General features: G+C 47.4%; 2 protein-coding genes across 25 annotated transcripts in view; one reads left to right on the top strand and one right to left on the bottom strand.

Moving 5' to 3' along the window:
• kif1aa (kinesin family member 1Aa) overlaps positions 1-19,268 on the bottom strand; it is a 397,377-nt gene that overhangs the window by 291,339 nt on the left and 86,770 nt on the right. The window lies entirely within an intron of this gene.
• On the top strand, positions 1,024-17,982 carry LOC119976269. Its single transcript, XM_038816670.1, has 4 exons — positions 1,024-1,590; positions 13,208-13,423; positions 15,119-15,325; positions 17,209-17,982. Exons 1-4 carry the CDS (start codon positions 1,303-1,305, stop codon positions 17,398-17,400), a joined length of 903 nt encoding a protein of 300 aa, XP_038672598.1. The 5' UTR covers positions 1,024-1,302; the 3' UTR covers positions 17,401-17,982.

Below are 19,268 nucleotides of genomic sequence, written 5' to 3'. Positions count from 1 at the left end.
TCTGCCGGGGATAGCACTTCCAGATCGGTGGCATGTGCGTCACAGCCTTGCTTCTGGCTGTTGCGAAGCTGCTGCATCTTCTGCAGCACTGGGAGGTGATCAAGGTTGGGCAGGTGTATGGCTGGAAGCGTCATCCGCAGTTCCCTGTTCATCAGCAGTTGAGCTGGCGACATGCCAGTGGACAAGGGAGTCACCCGGTACCCAAGTAGTGCAAGGTGTATGTCGGAAGCGGAGTCCGTGGCCTTGCGGATGAGCTGCTTAACGATATGCACCCCTTTTTCGACTTTGCCATTTGGATAGTGCGGACTGGAGGTGACATGCCTGAAATTGTAGCCCTTGGCAAATGTGGACCATTCTCGACTGTGGAAGCACGGGCCATTGTCGCTCATGACGGTGTTCGGGATGCCATGCCGTGAGAATGTCTCTTTGCACGCTTTGATGATGCCATTCACCTTAATGTCCTTAAATGCACCTTAGGATGGTTCGAAAAGTAATCGATGATTAAACTGGATGAGTGCAAGCTGGTGCTATGATGTGGGATTGAACACAAGCACACTTGCTGTCCCGGGATTCGTGCTGTACCGAACAATCCGGGTGGAATTTTCCAGCCCCGACAACGGCAGGCATCGCCGGCCGCGGGCGGGATCCGGAAAATCCTGCCTTCAGACTGATGACAGTGTCCGTCCCTTCCCAGCTCCAGCATCTGCTTGGCTGGAGGTGAACGCGGAAAAGGTAAAACTGATCTGCCTGCGCTGAGACAATCGGGTGCCTGTCTTTGGTGGTGGAATCTGACGGAGCCAGAGGGGAGGATTATGCAAACACAGCATTGATCCACCACAAACGGGACCCAAAGTGAAAGGACAGATACGGTCCTGGCAGAACTTGGGAAAAGGAATGCAGTGAGTAGCAATGGCACAAGCTGCAAATCTTCCCCTGACACTGACCCCTCCCCCCCCTCCCGCTTGTTTGCAATTCCAGTTCAGCACTGTGTTCTTGCCCAATTGGAGCACGGCACTTTGAGGACAAAGGTCAAGCCAGACCAGTAAGCAGAGAAAAACTGCAGCATTGAAAACTGGCTTTCCGTCGGTGTAGGTTAAAGGATTCATGGAGTGGGTTAAGGTGCTTTGAATTCAAAGTTTTCCGCTGACAAAGAGCTGTTTCAACCGACGTTTCAGTGACCTTGTGATAAGGGAAGTGATCGCATTCATTACCAGAGCTCATTCCTGTTGTTATATTCCCCCTTTCGCATTCGTGGCTCCTCCAGTTTCCATCTGCTGCTTTCTGACCTTGGCCTGCCTCACAATGCCTGTGATTCACGCTTTGAGAGACGGCCAGTTTGTGCTGGTCGGGTCTGCGGTCCTGCTTGCCGGCGGCTACACCTTCTACCAAATCTGGAGACGCCGCGTGGCCTCAAGAGGAAAGCCAGAGTCAAAGGGGAATGTGTACGAAACACAGAGGGCTCTGAACGAATACCTCCTCTTCCATTTCGGCTCACCTCAGGAACTGTCGCTGTACATCACCGACCCGGTCTCGCTCCAGAACTTCCCACAGAGGTGTGCTCAGGAATGCATCAAATATTTTGCTCAACAGGTAACAGACACAGCGCAGGTTGAACCTCCAGTTAAAACCTCTTGCAAATAATTATTATAAAGAACTGCAGGGGCTCAGTCAACATCAGAAGAGAAAGAAAAGAGAACATCTAAAACTGGGTGGGACAGTGGGTCAGACACTGTCCTTTCACACTCTGGGACTGGGTGGGACAGTGGGTCAGACACTGTCCTTTCACACTCTGGGACTGGGTGGGACAGTGGGTCAGACATTGTCCTTTCACACTCTGGGACTGGGTGGGACAGTGGGTCAGACACTGTCCTTTCACACTTTGGGATTGGGTGGGACAGTGGGTCAGACACTGTCCTTTCACACTCTGGGACTGGGTGGGACAGTGGGTCAGACACTGTCCTTTCACACTCTGGGACAGGGTGGGTCAGTGGGTCAGACACTGTCCTTTCACACTCTGGGACTGGGTGGGACAGTGGGTCAGACACTGTCCTTTCACACTCTGGGATTGGGTGGGACAGTGGGTCAGACACTGTCCTTTCACACTCTGGGACTGGGTGGGACAGTGGGTCAGACACTGTCCTTTCACACTCTGGGACTGGGTGGGTCAGTGGGTCAGACACTGTCCTTTCACACTCTGGGATTGGGTGGGACAGTGGGTCAGACAGTGTCCTTTCACACTCTGGGACTGCGTGGGACAGTGGGCCAGACACTGTCCTTTCACATTCTGGGACTGGGTGGGTCAGTGAGTCAGACAGTGTCCTTTCACACCCTGGGACTGGGTGGGACAGTGGGTCAGACACTGTCCTTTCACACTCTGGGACTGGGTGGGTCAGTGAGTCAGACAGTGTCCTTTCACACTCTGGGACTGGGTGGGACAGTGGGTCAGACACTGCCCTTTCACACTCTGGGACTGGGTGGGACAGTGGGTCAGACACTGTCCTGTCACACTCTGGGACTGGGTGGGACAGTGGGTCAGACACTGCCCTTTCACACTCTGGGACTGGGTGGGACAGTGGGTCAGACACTGTCCTTTCACACTGGGACTGGGTGGGACAGTGGGTCAGGCACTGTCCTTTCACACTCTGGGACTGGGTGGGTCAGTGGGTCAGACACTGTCCTTTCACACTCTGGGATTGGGTGGGACAGTGGGTCAGACACTGTCCTTTCACACACTGGGACTGGGTGGGACAGTGGATCAGACACTGTCCTTTCACAATCTGGGACTGGGTGGGACAGTGGGTCAGACACTGTCCTTTCACACTCTGGGACTGGGTCAGACACTGTCCTTTCACACTCTGGGACTGGGTGGGACAGTGGGTCAGACAGGGTCCTTTCACAATCTGGGACTGGGTGGGTAGTGGGTCAGACACTGTCCTTTCACTCTCTGGGACTGGGTGGGACAGTGGGTCAGACACTGTCCTTTCACACTCTGGGACTGGGTGGGTCAGTGGGTCAGACACTGTCCTTTCACACTCTGGGACTGGGTGGGACAGTGGGTCAGACACTGTCCTTTCTCATTCTGGGATGAGGTAATGGGTCAGTGGGATTGTGAGATTCCAATTTCAAATCCCATGATGGCATTTAAACACGTACTCTAAGGACAGCACAATGGTGCAATGGGTTAGCCCTGCTGCCTCACGGCGTCGAGATCCCAGGTTTGATCCCGGCTCTGGGTCGCTGTCTGTGTGGAGTTTGCACATTCTTCCCGTGTTTGTGTGGGTTTCGCTCCCACAACCCACAAAGATGCATGGCATTAAGGGTAAAGTAGTAGCATGGATAGAGGATTGGTTAATTAATAGAAAGCAAAGAGTGGGGATTAATGGGTGTTTCTCTGGTTGGCAATCAGTAGCTAGTGGTGTCCCTCAGGGATCAGTGTTGGGCCCACAATTGTTCGCAATCTACATAGATGATTTGGAGTTGGGGACCAAGGGTAATGTGTCCAAGTTTGCAGATGACACTAAGATGAGTGGTAAAGTGAAAAGTGCAGAGGATACTGGAAGTCTGCAGAGAGATTTGGATAGGGTAAGTGAATGGGCTAGGGTCTGGCAAATGGAATACAATGTTGACAAATGTGAGGTTATCCATTTTGGTAGGAATAACAGCAAACGGGATTATTATTTCAACAATAAAATATTAAAGCATGCTGCTGTGCAGAGAGACCTGGGTGTGCTAGTGCATGAGTCACAGAAAGCTGGTTTACAGGTGCAACAGGTGATTAAGAAGGCAAATGGAATTTTGTCCTTCATTGCTAGAGGTATGGAGTTTAAGACTAGGGAGGTTATGCTGCAATTGTATAAGGTGTTAGTGAGGCCACATCTGGAGTATTGTGTTCAGTTTTGGTCTCCTTACTTGAGAAAGGACGTACTGGCACTGGAGGGTGTGCAGAGGAGATTCACTAGGTTAATCCCAGAGCTGAAGGGGTTGGATTACGAGGAGAGGTTGAATAGACTGGGACTGTACTCGTTGGAATTTAGAAGGATGAGGGGGGATCTTATAGAAACATTTAAAATTATGAAGGGAATAGATAGGATAGATGCGGGCAGGTTGTTTCCACTGGCGGGTGAAAGCAGAACTAGGGGGCATAGCCTCAAAATAAGGGGAAGTAGATTTAGGACTGAGTTTAGGAGGAACTTCTTCACCCAAAAGGTTGTGAATCTATGGAATTCCTTGCCCAGTGAAGCAGTTGAGGCTCCTTCATTAAATGTTTTTAAGGTAAAGATAGATAGTTTTTTGAAGAAAAAAGAGATTAAGGGTTATGGTGTTCGGACCGGAAAGTGGAGCTGAGTCCACAAAAGATCAGCCATAATCTCATTGAATGGCGGAGCAGGCTCGAGGGGCCAGATGGCCTACTCCTGCTCCTAGTTCTTATGTTCTTATTTAAGCCAAAGATGTGCAAGATAGCTGGATTGTCCACGTTAAATTGCCCCTTAATTGGAAAAAATTAATTGGGTACTCTAAATTTATAAAGAACAGAAAATAAATAAAAATAAACACATACTCTGGATTACTCCAGTGATTAGGAAATTCAATTGCTACGCTGATGCAAAAACGGAACCTTTTTCTCAGTTTTATTTATTCAAGAGATACCTGGGCCATATCTAACCTGTTTGGTGTTTCTATTGCTAATAAAACTGGAATAAGCATTTCACTCCCCAGCACTCACTTTACAGCACTAAACTGACTTGAAAATATTGAATTAAAATTTGCATGAGAGGAAAAACAAGGAATTGGAATTTACTTCCAGTGAAAAGCTGCTGATGTTGTGAACAGTTGCAGAGAGAGCGAGAGGTTTCGTGATGTTAAACCTTGAATGTGAAAATGAAAGCCTTAAAAAGGGCCAGCAACATTGTGGACAGGATTGAGTGAATAGCGGCAGAGTCAGTGAGGAATATTTCCACGCTAATACTGGCTGCCTCTAAACTATTTAATGCCTGGCAGGGCATTGATTGACCAAGGGCAAGATTTCCTCTCCTATCTGTGGAGCAGAGGGAGAGCACGGTTGCATAGTGGTTAGCACAGTTACTTCACAGCTCCAGGATCCCAGGTTTGATTCGCGGCTTGGGTCGCTGTCTGTGTGGAGTCTGCACGTTCTCCCCGTGTCTGCGTGGGTTTCCTCCGGGTGCTCCGGTTTCCTCCCACAGTCCAAAGATGTGCAAGTTAGGTGGATTGGCCATGATAAATTGCCCTTAGTGACCAAAAAGTTTAGGAGGGGTTATTGGGTTACGAGGATAGGGTGGAAGTGAGGGCTTAAGTGAGTCGGTGCAAACTCGATGGACTGAATGGCCTACTTCTGTACTGTATGTTCTATTCCCGAGGTTAAATTGGGAGACAGGTCAGGTGAGAGCGGTAGGCAGCTGGCAGGCCACATGCTGTATTTTCAAGCCGTAAAATGCATTAGAGGGTGAATGCAAAATTCCACTCTTTGAATTATTAAATGGCCACATAGATTGGGCGGCACAGTGATTAGCACTGCTGCCTCACAGTGCCAGGGACCCGGGTTCGATTCTGGCCTCGTGTAATCGTCTTAGGGGTTTGCAAATTCTCCCTGTGTCTGCGTGGGTTTCCTCTGGGTCCTCCTGTTTAGAAACATTTAAAAAAATAGAAGCAGGAGGAGGCCATTTGGCCCTTCAAGCCCGCTCCACCGTTCATTATGATCATATTTGATCATCCAACTCAATAGTCTAATCCCGCTTAATCCCCTTCGCCCTAAGTGCTATATCTAAGTGCTTCTTGAAACCATACAATGTTTTGGACCTAACTACTTCCTGTGGTAATTAATTCCACAGGCTCACCAATCTCTGGATGAAGAAATGTCTCCTCATCTCTGTCCTAAATGGTCTACCCTGTGTCCTCAGACTGTGACCCCCTGGTTCTGAACACACCCACCATCGGGAACATCCTTCCTGCATCTACCCTGTCCAGTCCTGTTCGAATTTTATAAGTTTCTATGAGATCCCCCCTGATTCCTCTGAACTCCAGCGAATATAATCCTAACCGATTCAATCTCTCCTCGTACATTAGTCCTGTCATCCCAAGAATCAGCCTGGTAACCTTCTCTGCACACCCTCTATAACTAGAACATCCTTCCTCAGATAAGGAAACCAAAACTGCACACAATATTCCAGGTGTGGCCTCACAAAAACCCTGGATAATTACAGCAAGACATCCCTGCTCCTGTACTCGAATCCCCTTACAATGAAGGCCAACATACCATTTGGCTTCTTTACCACCTGCTGTACCTGCATGCTTACCTTCAGTGACTGGTGTATGAGGACACCCAGGTCTCATTGCACGTTCCCCTCTCCTAATTTATTTATTTATTTATTTATTTTTAAAATTTAGAGTAGCCAATTATTTTTTTCCAATTAAGGGGCAATTTTAGCGTGGCCAATCCACCTACACTTTGCACATCTTATTTGGGTTGTGGGGGTGAAACCCACGCAGACACGGGGAGAATGTGCAAACTCCACACGGACAATGACCCAGGGCCGGGATTCGAACCCGGGTTCTCAGCGCCACAGGCAGCAATGCTAACCACTGTGCCACCCTGCTGCCCCCTCTCCTAATTTATGGCCATTCAGATACTAGTCTGCCTTCTTGTTTTTGCTGCCAAAGTGGATCACGTCAGATTTATCCGAATTATACTTTATCTGCCATTCATTTGCCCACTCGCCCAACTTGTCCAAATCACACTGAAGGATCTCTGCATCCTCCCAAAGTCCGAAGATGTGCAGATCAGGTGGATTGGTCCTAGGCAGTGTGGGGTTGCAGGAATAGGACGGGGGATTGGTAGCGTGCTCATTCAAAAGGTCGGTGCGGACTTGATGGGCCGAATGGCCTCCTTCTGCTTTGTAGGGATTCTGAGATTACAAGAACATTGGTAGTGTTATAGGGAGCAGTGGTTAGGTCATATTGTGCACAGTGCTGATGCCCCATTATCGAGACGATTATTAAATCTACGGAGACAGTTTCACCAGGGTGGAACCAGGGAAAGGGGACTACAGTTATAAGGAGAATCTTCAGGCCCGGATTTTCCTATAAGAATGGGAAAATGCAAATTGGGCACTTCTGCAGCTTAGAAATGCACACCCTTCCCATGTCTGACTTTGCCCAGCGTTTTTGTTTATTCACGTAGGGTTTGCGTGCACAGTGCAGTTTGTGACAATGATGGAATGCATGAGGAGTGTGACTGCAGAGGTAGGTTGTTTAGAAGGCCTGCCTGTATTCGCAGGGAAAGCAGCCCAGCTTCAAACATCATTAGAAACCCCCCCCATCCACAAACCTCACCCCCATCCCCACGCCTCTCAACCCACCTTCTGTGCCACCACATGCCCCCTCAGATCTCCAATGCCACCTGCATGCCCCTCATGTATCCTCTATAACCACTCACCCATGATCCACTATGTACAGTCCTCAGTAGCCATGAAATAGCAATGGTAATTATTTTAAATGCAGGTGTAAAAATAATTAAACCTTTAATAATGTCACATAATAATGTTCAAAAGTCTATCACTGATACAGTAAAAACTGTTCTCCATAGGAAAAAAGTTAAGCCTTTCAGCAGTCATTAAGCTGTGTAAAGAACAACCTTGAAACCACAAAGGCAGAATATACTATTACAAACTCATAAACTGTCAGTCAATCCCTTGGACAGCTGTGTCAACAAAGCTAAGGACTCCAACATTTTTTTTTTGGACTTAGCCAAGCATTCATAGTGGCCAAATCTATCAAAACAATGGCTTCCAACTCCAAAGTATAAAATTAAAAGAACAGATGCTAACTTTTCAAAGCTGATCGCCTGACAATAAATTAAGGGGAGCAAGTGCTTAGTTTCTTGTACCTTTCAAAAGTGAGGCATGTTCTTTCGGAGTCAGAGCTGCTGTATATTGAAATTCAAATTCCAAACATGAAGAGGATAATTCACCAACGCATTTCTGAATGCTTTGTAACATTTTCTGCACGAATAAAGCACTGTAATGCATGTCAACACTTACACAACGGTAGTCAATATAAGGGTCAACTTACCCATGCAGGACAGAGCCCTACAATGAATTGCTGCATTAAAAACACAACTATGGTGGGTGGGGCGGGCGGGGGGGGGGGGGGGGGGGGGGTCATGTGATGTAAGGGAGGGGGCTGCATTTTCATGAGCTTCATCTCTTTTTAATCCAACTTTTTTATCCTTGTGCACATTTGTTTTTTGTCCTTTCTTGATTTACATGGTTTATACTCTTATCGAGAATTGTTGGTTGATGTTTCTACATGATGGAGCCGAGGTGGAAGGCTTAAATCATTGTTTGCTCATGGCAGCTAGAAGGAGTTGGGGTGCAGTTGCTTTGGGGCAAGCTTCCACCCTGATGATCTGGTGCGCGTCACGGATAATAGATGACAATGAAGATGCTGTTATGGCCGACAATCTCGGCTCTGAGGTATAGATCGTCAGGCCCCAAGTCAGAGAGTTGAGGGGCGTTTTTATCGAGGCACATGAGGAGGTTCTTGCATTAGAGAAAATTGATGGAGCACCTATAATCCTGTCTTTGGGGCCTGGGGTTGGTGTAGCCTGCCCATTGCCGGTCTTGTGTTGTCCTGTTCTGAATGTTGGTTGTGAGGGGTTGGGGGTGGCGAGTTGGTCAGGTCATCATCCCTTGGCTGGGGCCTGGTTGTTGACTGCCTGGGCTCTGAGGAGACGACATGATGGAAGTAATGGTGCTCATGCTTTGATTATTGGAACCCCTGAGAGATCCTGAAGAGTGCTCATTGACCCTGATCTCTTCTTTCTTTGTGCGCCTGTGAAGAATTCTTTATCCGGAGGACTGCCTTGCGTTTCTGCATCTCGGTTATTATCCTGGACTTTGCTCCCTGTTGATCATGTTGTTGTCTCCTCATGTTGTCAATTGTTTCCGTTTACAGGTAAGTAAATAATGTTGGTGTAATGGCCTGTACCACTGAGTTTCCTGATTGAACTAGTTTATATCATGTTAAGCCAAATGTTGAATGTGGGATTTGTGCTCAGACTTTATCCTAAACGTTTATGGGACTTATATTGTCTGGCAATCCTTGTGGTGGAGGGAGGGTGGGTGCGTTTTGTTGTTTCTACTATCCCCATCTCGCTTAGAAGGACGATGAGTGGAGCCAGAGCGGGGTGAGGGGTGAAGAGTTGGAGTTGGTACGATTAGTTTGTCCTCGCTGTGGACAGTTAGGGCTCATATTTTGGGGGTTTTCTTTCCTGTTTTTGTTCTTTCAATTTTGATCAGAGCATCCATTCTTTCTCTCTTTGGTAGCCCAACCCTTTTTTCTAAGTGGTCCTGGTTGTCAAGTGCGTTCCCTGGTGCTAGGGTAAGGAGGGCTAGCCCTCTGGGACCCCCCCCCCCCCCTTTGGGATGTGTGCTGATGACCCCCACTTCTCTAATAACAGGGTCCCCCCCTCCCCCACCCCCACCCCCACATCGCTCCCCACTTCCGGCTGGGATCTGATGCTAACCTTTTTAACCTCGAGGCATTTGCGTTGTGGGTATCAGTGTAACTTTTCCCCTGAGCTCTGGGGTTTCTTATTCCTCTGTTATTTTTCTTTGCAACTATGGGTGTGATGTAACTCTGTGCTGTTGACTGTATCCTGCTCCGGTGCAGATGGAACTTGTATCCATGGAGGGAACATGTTTGGGATATTGTCCCCGACTCATCCGGTCTAATTTGTTCCTATGTTTGCAATGGCTTTTGATCTGTCCTGCACCTGTTCTGCATTGATACCTGTGGCTTTTTTTTCTCTTTTTTCTTTTGTTTTGAAGTGATAATTGTTAAAACTTGAAAACTTCAATATAATTACATTACAAAAAAAAACACAACCACGTTATAATGCAGCATCTAATAGTGAAATTTGACAGTGTGAAAACATTTTGCACATAGCTTTCAAAATTCTCTCAATTCCTCAGCAAGCATCCCCAGTGGTCATGAATTCTCCAAGGAAGGCGTCAGTAGAGGAGCTGAAAACGAAGTGGGAGGGGGAACTGGGGGAACAGATCGAAGACGGGACATGGGCTGATGCCCTGGAGAGGGTAAATTCTTCCTCCTCGTGTGCGCGGCTTAGCCTCATCCAATTCAAGGTGCTGCATAGGGCCCACATGACTGGGACGAGGATGAATAGGTTCTTTGGGGGTGAAGATAGGTGTGCCAGGTGCTCGGGGAGTCCAGCGAACCATGCCCATATGTTCTGGGCATGCCCGGCATTGGAGGAGTTCTGGAAGGGGGTGGCGAGGACGGTGTCAAGGGTGGTGGGATCCAGGGTCAAGCCAGGATGGGGACTCGCGATCTTTGGGGTTGGGGTAGAGCCGGGAGTGCAGGAGGCGAAAGAGGCCGGTGTGCTGGCCTTTGCGTCCCTAGTAGCCCGGCGAAGGATTTTGCTACAGTGGAAGGACGCGAGGCCCCCAAGCGTGGAGACCTGGATCAATGACATGGCGGGCTTTATTAAGCTTGAGAAGGTTAAATTCGCCCTGAGAGGATCGGTGCAAGGGTTCTTTAAACGGTGGCAACCTTTCCTCGACTTTCTGGCTCAACGATAGGGTACTGGGACAGTAGCAGCAGCAACCCGGGGGGGGGGTGGGGGGGGGGGGGGGGGGGGGTTGATTATGTTAGCTTATTTTATTTAAATTTGATTTATCTAATTTTAATTTATGGTTAAGTTCTCTTGTTTGGGGGGGGGGGGTGGGGGAATGTGATACATGTGATGTTACAGTATGGGGGGAATTGTGGGTGTTATGGGGCTGTTAGTTGCATATTACTGCTTTTTGCTATACTTTTTGTTATATTTTCTGCAAAAAATTCCAATAAAAAAATTAAAAAAAAAAAAAAAAAATGAATTCTCCAAGGAGTTGCATTTTATTAGGGCTTACAAAACCCGCCCCAGCAGACGGAAAGAGTATGTGGGAGGAAATATAATTTTCCGGTGCTCTTCTCAATGGGGATCCTAACCTCGGAAGAGGCGTGCGTGTTTTGCATTTTCGACCCGCAAAAAAGGCCACATGAAAATGGTGCACAGTCAGGAAGGCAGAGCAAAGTCCTTCAAAATAAAATTTCAGTGTTTCACGACCCAATTTATACTTCCATTGTGAGACAAAACATCTGGCCCTTGTTCTGAGCTGAAGGTGTAAACTTAACTGAGGTTTTTAAAGAAATAAATTATGAGTGGTTTTGATAGAATGAATGAGGAAAGGCTCTTTTCTCCACTTAGGGAGTCAGTGATGAGGAAGTATCATTTTAAGATGGCCGTTGAGAGTGAGGATTGAGTTTCAGAGTAGTTCTTGTTATGCAAATGTGATGAGATGGTTTGCCACAGAGAGTAGTTAAGGCTATTGTGTGATTTGAGGGCAGAGTAAATAAATATTTGAATAGGAAAGTGGAGGGATATGAAGGGGTAGCAGGGCATTGGGATCAGTTTGGGATATTTTTTAAATTTGTTCATGGGATGTGGGTGTCGCTGGCTGGGCCCAGCATTTATTGCCCATCCCTGAGGGCATTTAAGGGTCAACTGCTTTGCTGTGGGTCAGGGGTCACATGTAGGCCAGGTCAGGTAAGGACGACAGATTTCTTTCCCGAAGGGACATGAATGAACCAGATGGGTTTTTACGACGATCGACAATGGTTTCATGGTCATCATCAGACATTTCATTCCCGACTTTATTGAGTTCCGATTTCACCATCTGTCGTGGCGGGTCCTCAGAGCAGTCTCAAACCCTCGGCCTCTGAATTACTAGTCCAGTGACAATACCATTAAACCACAGCCTCCCCTGCTCTCGCAAAGAGCTGGCATGGTTACAATGGCTGCACACCATCGGATGTGTTATAAACCTCTACGGCTTTATGTTGTTTTTTTACATGACCCATGGCATGTATGTGATAACATGTTTTAATATATGATGCAGTATGATGGGCGTACAGTGCGATGGGTGGCTCCTGCACCGGCACTATCGTGCACTGGGAAGGGGAGAGTCATTTTTATATTATTCGAGTGTCAAACGGAACTGGATTTTCTTTCTGACAGTTCTAAACCCTTGGATCTGCAAATGACTGTGTTACCAGCTCAAAGTGTATACCAGGGCTGAGAGTCTGAAGTGTGCTTGAAACAAACCACACTGCAAAACGTTAACCCATCTTTTCTCTGTGTGCCCTGCTGTTTTGTAGTCATTTACGCTGTCAATGCACTTGCAGGAATGGATCACAGCTGTTAAGCAAGCCCCCAGCCAGCTGAGGTGCAGATTATATCTGCAGTTTTCATCACAAGCAATCCTATGCCATCAGGAAATGGAGCTAAAACAGATAGAGTAGTAACTAATAGCGTAGAGTGATTGGAGGCAGTAATCTGAACTCCAGGGTTCAGCAGCCAGGCTTCAAGTCCCCCTTTAGATCCTTGAGCACATAATCCGGGCTGACACTCCAATGCAGTACGAAGGTGAGAGTGACACCTTTGAATAAGATTTTAAACTAAGGTTCTGTCTGCCTTTTTGAGGTGGGCCTAAAAGATCCCATTTCAAAGACTTTTATAGAACAGTACAGCACAGAACAGGCCCTTCGGCCCTCAATGTTGTGCCGAGCAATGATCACCCTACTTAAACCAACGTAACCCGTATACCTGTAACCCAACAATCCCCCCATTAACCTTACACTACGGGCAATTTAGCATGGCCAATCCACCTAACCCGCACATCTTTGGACTGTGGGAGGAAACCGGAGCACCCGGAGGAAACCCACGCACACACGGGGAGGACGTGCAGACTCCACACAGACAGTGACCCAGCCGGGAATCGAACCTGGGACCCTGGAGCTGTGAAGCATTGATTAGGGATGTTTTGCCCCTGGTGTCCTGGCAAATATTTATCCCTCAGCCAACATCATTAAACTATATGTTTATTATAGCACAGCTGTTTATGTGTCTGCTGGCTGCTGTGTCTCCGACATTACAAAAGGGGCTACACTTCAAAATTACTTCTTTGGGTGTAAGGGTCGGTGGAACATTCTAATGTTGTGAAAGGTTCTGTGCAAATGAAAGTCTGTCTTTCTTTTCCAACAATGACCATGTCATCCATGATCCATCTCTGTCTGACCCTCTGGAAGATGGAGTCATTTCATTTGTAACCTGTCTATTCACTTTTGGCAGAGTGGCGCCCCCTGCAGAGCCCTGGACCTTGGCTGTGCGGTGGGGAGAGCGTCGTTTGAACTGGCACGGGTATTTCAGGAGGTGGTGGGCATCGACTTCAGCCTCTCGTTTGTGACCGCTTGCAACCAACTGAAAGAACAAGGCCAGCTCCCTTACAATGCCAGGACTGAAGGAGATCTGAGCACCCAGCACACTGCTGTGGTACCCAAGGACATTGTAAGTACTGAGTCAAGTCTTTACTTATACCTCTCTTCCATTTCTTTCATGCTGCTCTCTGTCTCTCCCTTTCTGTTCTGCTTCTATCCCAATTTGCCATTCCTTACAAATCCATAACTACCACAATCTAGAAGGATAAGTGCAGTGGATACATGGGAGGTTTCCCTCCAAGCTATTCACCATCCCGACTTGGAAATATATCGGCCGTTCATTCACTGTCGCTCGGTCAAAATTCTTGAATTCCCTCCCTAACAGCACAGTGGGTGGACCTACACCATCGGGACTGCTGAAATTCAAGAAGGCAGTCTGCTACCACCTTCTCAATGCCATTTAAGAACGGGGAATAAGCCCTGGCCTAGCCAGTGACGCTCACATCCCATAAATGAATTTTTAAAAATGTCCCATTTTTGTGTACCCCTAATCATAATTCCTTTCCTTGTTGGATTGACTAGGGATGACAGTCAGGTGATCAACAATTTCTCTCATCTGTAGCCAAAGCCCCATGGGAGCTGTCCTCACTGCAGAATCAAATCCGAGGCAATTTTACCTTCCTTGCTGCCTGGATACCCACCATCACTCCATTTGGTGCAAACGTCTGTCAGTCAAGACCAAGGTCAGTAACTTGGCTGGTCCCCCAGTGCCAGATGAGGTCTAGATTCGCATCCAGCTCTCCCAGACCATGATGCTTCATATGAATGAATGGGCTGGATCATTTCGAGGCCATGGGAAAAATAAATACGAGCAGTGAAATGTGGGAGACGGCCAACATTTGGATTCAGTGAAGCCAACGTTCACACCAGAAGCCTGCGAAATGTCCAAAAGCGTTTGCACTGAACTCGGTTTACATGCCAAACATGTCCTGCAGCGATTTGCAAAACTTTGTTATCATTTCAGATTAGCAGTTTGTTTCCTTATTCCCACAGCTAAGTGTCGAGGTGTTTTTCAGTTCATTGATGTCACTGAGACAAAATCTGCTTGTAGAATAATGTCTGCGCCCAATTCAGTAATAGGATCTTCACTCATTAATGCCAGAAAATGGAGATCAGAGCTGTCAATTAAACACTGCAGATAGCGAGAAACAGCGAGCTAAGAACCTCTCAAATCTGCAGGATCTGATTTGAATCCAGCTCAGACTGGGAGCAACCTCTGGGTGGCACGATAGCACAATGGTTAGCACTGTTGCTTCACAGCTCCAGGGCCCCTGGTTCGATTCCCGGCTTGGGTCATTGTCTGTGCGGAGTCTGCACGTTCTCTGCATGGGTTTCCTCCGGGTGCTCCGGTTTCCTCCCACAAATCCCGAAAGACATGCTTGTTAGGTAATTTGGACATTCTGAATTCTCCCTACGTGTACCCGAACAGGCACCGAATGTGGCGACTCGGGGCTTTTCAAATTAACTTCATTGCAGCGTTAATGTAAGCTGACTTGTGACAATAAAGATCATTGTTATTATTATCTTTACTCTTGTACTTCAGCTCTGGCTGCATGGTGAGACAGCGTAGAGGGAGCTTTATTGTGTAGTTGGTCCAGGTGGGTTTGGGATGGGGACTGCTGGGGGAATATTCTTTGCTGTACTCAATGCTGGTGCAGACAATAAGAAACAAATTCCATTTCTGGCAGTGATGTCGCTGATCCTCAACGCAAAAAGGCACCACCATTTCCGCCTGGTCACTTAGTGTTTTTATTTTGTTCTGCAGGATCGAAGTCGCTGCTTCTTCAGGCAGGGTGATGCCTGCAATCTACCTGCAGATCTGGGATCCTTTGGCTGTGTGCTGGCAGGGAACCTGATCTGTCGCCTCCCCGACCCCTTTGTCTTCTTCCACAGACTCCCGGGTCTCGTGGCCCCAGGCGGAATTCTTGTCATTACATCACCATACACCTGGCTCGAGGAATTCACACCCAAGGTAAAACAACAGCTTCCAATTCTGAAACCTTCGAGTCGCGGGGCTCCCTATGGACCCAAAATAGTTCTCTATGAACAAATATCTTGGAAAGTATCAGGGCTATACTTATTTTGCTGACTGCCCGAATTACAGAGAACATCTGTTCGACTGTGATGAAATAGCGACTGGTTCCTCCTACTCCCTGTCTTCAAAAGGCACACAGGTACATAGAAGATAGAAGCAGGAGGAGGCCTTTTGGCCCTTCGAGCCTGTTCCGCCATTCATCATGATCATGGCTGATCATCCAACTCAATAGCCTAATCCTGCTTTCTCCCCATAACCTCAGATGTGTTGGAACCCACTTGTTCAGGCTTTGCCTCCCCTGAATCCTTTGTACTTAGAGCAGGCTGAGCACCATGGGTGTTTCAGAGTCAGGTTTTGCTGCACTTTGAATGATAGCAACCGTCTTCTAGAATGTGTCATTGCCCCCCCTGCCCCCCTCTGATGTAGTCCACCAAGCTACATGTCAGATCCAGTTAGATCGATGGCAGACATCTGTAACGTCTCTAATACTGAGTGAGGGAGTTAGATCAAGGCTTTATTGATAATACCGGTGACAGGGTCTGAGGGAGCTAGATCAAGGGTACATCTCCAATGACTGTAATAGAAATCCAGTAGGTAATTCAGAAGAAACTTCTTTATCGGAGGAGTGATGAGAACGTGGAGCTCACTGCCACAGGGAGTTGTTTAAGTGAATGGTTTAGATTAATTTAAGGGGAAGCTAGACAAGCATATGGAGGTGAAGGGAATAGAGGGTTAAATGGTAAATTTGGATGAGGAAAGATAGGAGGAGGCTCGTGTGGAGCATAAACACTGGCATCAACTGGTTGGTCAAATGGCCTATTTCTGTGCATATATCCTGGATAATCCAAATAGAGATCACAGAAGTTAGACCGAGGGTGTATCTTTGTCATACTGCTTTATTTAAACAATTTCAGATCAGAGCCCCATGGTTCAGGTACCTAGTCACAGCTATATAACTCAACGCAATTGCAGGCACTTGCAAACAAACCTGGACCACTCCAGTAGAGTTCCCCGTTCGGCATATAAACATTGCAGCTTGAACCATCTGCTTCTGTCGGCTCACAGCTAGGGGGTAAGATTTGGCCTTGTTGAGCAGAGCACGTAGCTGTCCAGAAGCTGAAGCAGAAGCTGCGATATAAACTAACGGTGCCACTGGTAAGCTCCTAGTGTGCTTACCTGAAAGCATCAGCTCCCCATACAGCACCATTGTATAAATTATCAGGGGGATCATTCTCTATGCCAGAGAGCTGTGGAGGCTGAGTCATTGAAGACTGAGATCGGCATATTCTTGAAGTTAAAGGTTATGGGGAGCAAAGTGGATGTTGAGGCCAAGATCAGATCAGACCGGATTTTACTGAATGGCTGAGCAGGTTTGAGGGGCCGTTTAGCTTACTCCTGCCCTAGTTCTTATGTTTCTCAGTATAAAAGCTCAGTAGATCCAAGAAGCTGGTTCAAAGGAACTCTATTCATAACCAAAAGATAAGGCTGCAACACGGGCCTACAGCACATAGGTCCCAACCAGGGCTACCGATCATGCCGGTCACAATCCATGTTGGCTTTTAAAGGATTGATTCAGAAGTCCCAGCTGTTAAGCCTCTTCCCATTGGCAGGAGGAGCTGTATTCCACGAGCCCTATGGAGCGATCAATCGGGTCATCCCCATGGGTCTTGTGTGGGTTATTACACTCAGATGTCAAGAGCTACGCCAGATGTGAACATTTGACTATTACACAGCAGGAGTAGTTAATAGTGTGCTTGGCTGATTAAGTGCCGGCCTTTGTTCACTCTCATTTCATTCTCGTTTTTTTTCTCTTGACACAGTCACTGTGGTTGGGTGGGTACGAGGATGACTCCGGCAAGGAGGTGCTCGGGTTCGAAACCATGAAGCGAGTCTTTGCTCCGCACTTTGAGCTGCTTGCCGAGAAGAATGAGCCCATCCTGATCCGGGAGACAGCGCGCAAGCACCAGTGGACGGTGGCTCACGTGACCATATGGAGACGGGGAAACTACTAAAAATCAGCAGAAATCTTTGCTCACGCTGGTGAAACATTTAGGATGCACAAACTAGTTTGCTTTTCAGCTAAGTAAACAGAAATTGGCATAAAAGGGACTTCAGTAGACACTAATAAAATAGGAGGATGCAGAATGTCCAGAAGCCAACTAGGAAGTATAAATAGAGGGGTCCTGCCCCCCCCCCCCCACCCCACCCCCCCCACCCCCCCCACATTAGGTAGCAAGTGATGGCACAGTCCCTCGCACAGCATCCAATTTTCCTCTTAGACACCATGAAACCATTTCCTCTCCCTAATGCTCATCAACATTGTAAAGGAACCTGCAGACGCCCCTGAATGTCACTCTGAAGTAATGCAGGATATCTGGAGCAGTACAATCTATTCTCCGGAACAGACTTTGCCTCCTCTCTGAGCACCATGGATGTTTCAGAGTCGAGTTTTGCTGCACTTTGAATGACAGCAACCGTCTTCTAGAATGTGTCACTGCCCCCCTTTGATGTAGTCCCTGTATTATGAGAACTCCTTTTGGTGACATGGTATGTACAAATAAGGATCGAATCAATAAAGGTTTCACTCAGCCGTTCTCCCTCGTCTTTCTGTAAGTTTTGAATAAAGAATGAAGACTGTACAATTTGAGGTTCAGCTTCAATAACATTGTCCGATGCTAGAACGTGGAATCACCTAATCAGTTATGTGACATTGGGTCTACACAACAACTTGGATTTCTACATCATCTTTTATGTTGTAAAAACATTCCACGGTGTTCCAGAGAGTGTTAAAGTTTTATATTGAGCCACACATGGTGAGTTTATGGCAGGTGACCAAAAACCTGCTCATCGATTTTGAGGAGTGGCTGATAGCAAGAGGTAGGGAGAAAGGTTGAGAGGTTCAGTGAGCAAGTTTAAGAGCTGAGGGCAAAGGCTGCTGAAGGCATGGCCACCAATGGTGGAACAATTCAAATGAGGGCAATTCAAGAGGCCAGAACTGGAGGGACAGAGTGATCCTGGAAAAAAAACAGCTGGCAAGGGGCGGCAAATAGCTGCTTTCAAACAACAAATTCCATTCCTACAGCTTAAAGAATGTAACTTGGTTGCATGAAAAATGTATGGCTTTCAATTGATTTGGAGGAAAATGTAACTGGTCTGATTAGTAAGTTTGCAGACGACACAATGGTTGGTGGAATTGCGGATAGCGATGAGGACTGTCAGAGGATATAACAGGATTTAGATCGTTTGGAGACTTGGGAGGAGAGATGGCAGATGGAGTTTAATCCGGACAAATGTGAGGTAATGCATTTCAGAAGGTCTAATGCAGGTAGGGAATATAGAGTGATTGGTAGAACCCTGAAGAGTATTGAAAGTCAGAGAGATCTAGGTGTACAGGTCCACAGGTCACTGAAAGGGGCAACACAGGTGGAGAAGGTAGTCAAGAAGGCATACGGCATGCTTGCCTTCATTGGCAGGGGCATTGAGTATAAGAATTGGAGGGCATTAGCTGTGAGGAGCGGTTGAATAAACTCGGTTTGTTCTCATTGGAACGACGGAGGTTGAGAGGCGACCTGATAGAGATCTACAAAATTATGAGGGGCAGAGACAGAGTGGATAGTCAGAGGCTTTTCCCCAGGGTAGAGGGGTCAATTACTAGGGGGCATAGGTTTAAGGTGCGAGGGGCAAGGTTTAGAGGAGATGTATGAGCTAAGTTTTTAAAAAGAGGTAGTGGGTGCCTGGAACTCGCTGCCTGAGGAGGTGGTGGAAGCAGGGACGATAGTGACATTTAAGGGGCATCTTGACAAATACATGAGTAGGATGGGAATAGAGGGATACGGACCCAGGAAGTGTAGAAGATTGTAGTTTAGTCGGGCAGCATGGT

This window comes from Scyliorhinus canicula, chromosome 13 (assembly GCF_902713615.1).
Source record: "Scyliorhinus canicula chromosome 13, sScyCan1.1, whole genome shotgun sequence".
Lineage (NCBI taxonomy): Eukaryota > Metazoa > Chordata > Chondrichthyes > Carcharhiniformes > Scyliorhinidae > Scyliorhinus > Scyliorhinus canicula.
The sequence above is the reverse complement of the archived record's forward strand: the minus strand, read 5'-3'. Positions and strand labels throughout refer to the sequence as shown.

Excerpts from the sequence above, each read along its gene's own strand:
- LOC119976269 (XM_038816670.1), top strand. The coding sequence starts at position 1,303 with ATGCCTGTGATTCACGCTTTGAGAGACGGCCAGTTTGTGCTGGTCGGG. Across the intron at positions 1,591-13,207 it reads TCAAATATTTTGCTCAACAG|AGTGGCGCCCCCTGCAGAGC; the intron begins GTAACAGACACA and ends CACTTTTGGCAG. Across the intron at positions 15,326-17,208 it reads TCGAGGAATTCACACCCAAG|TCACTGTGGTTGGGTGGGTA; the intron begins GTAAAACAACAG and ends CTCTTGACACAG.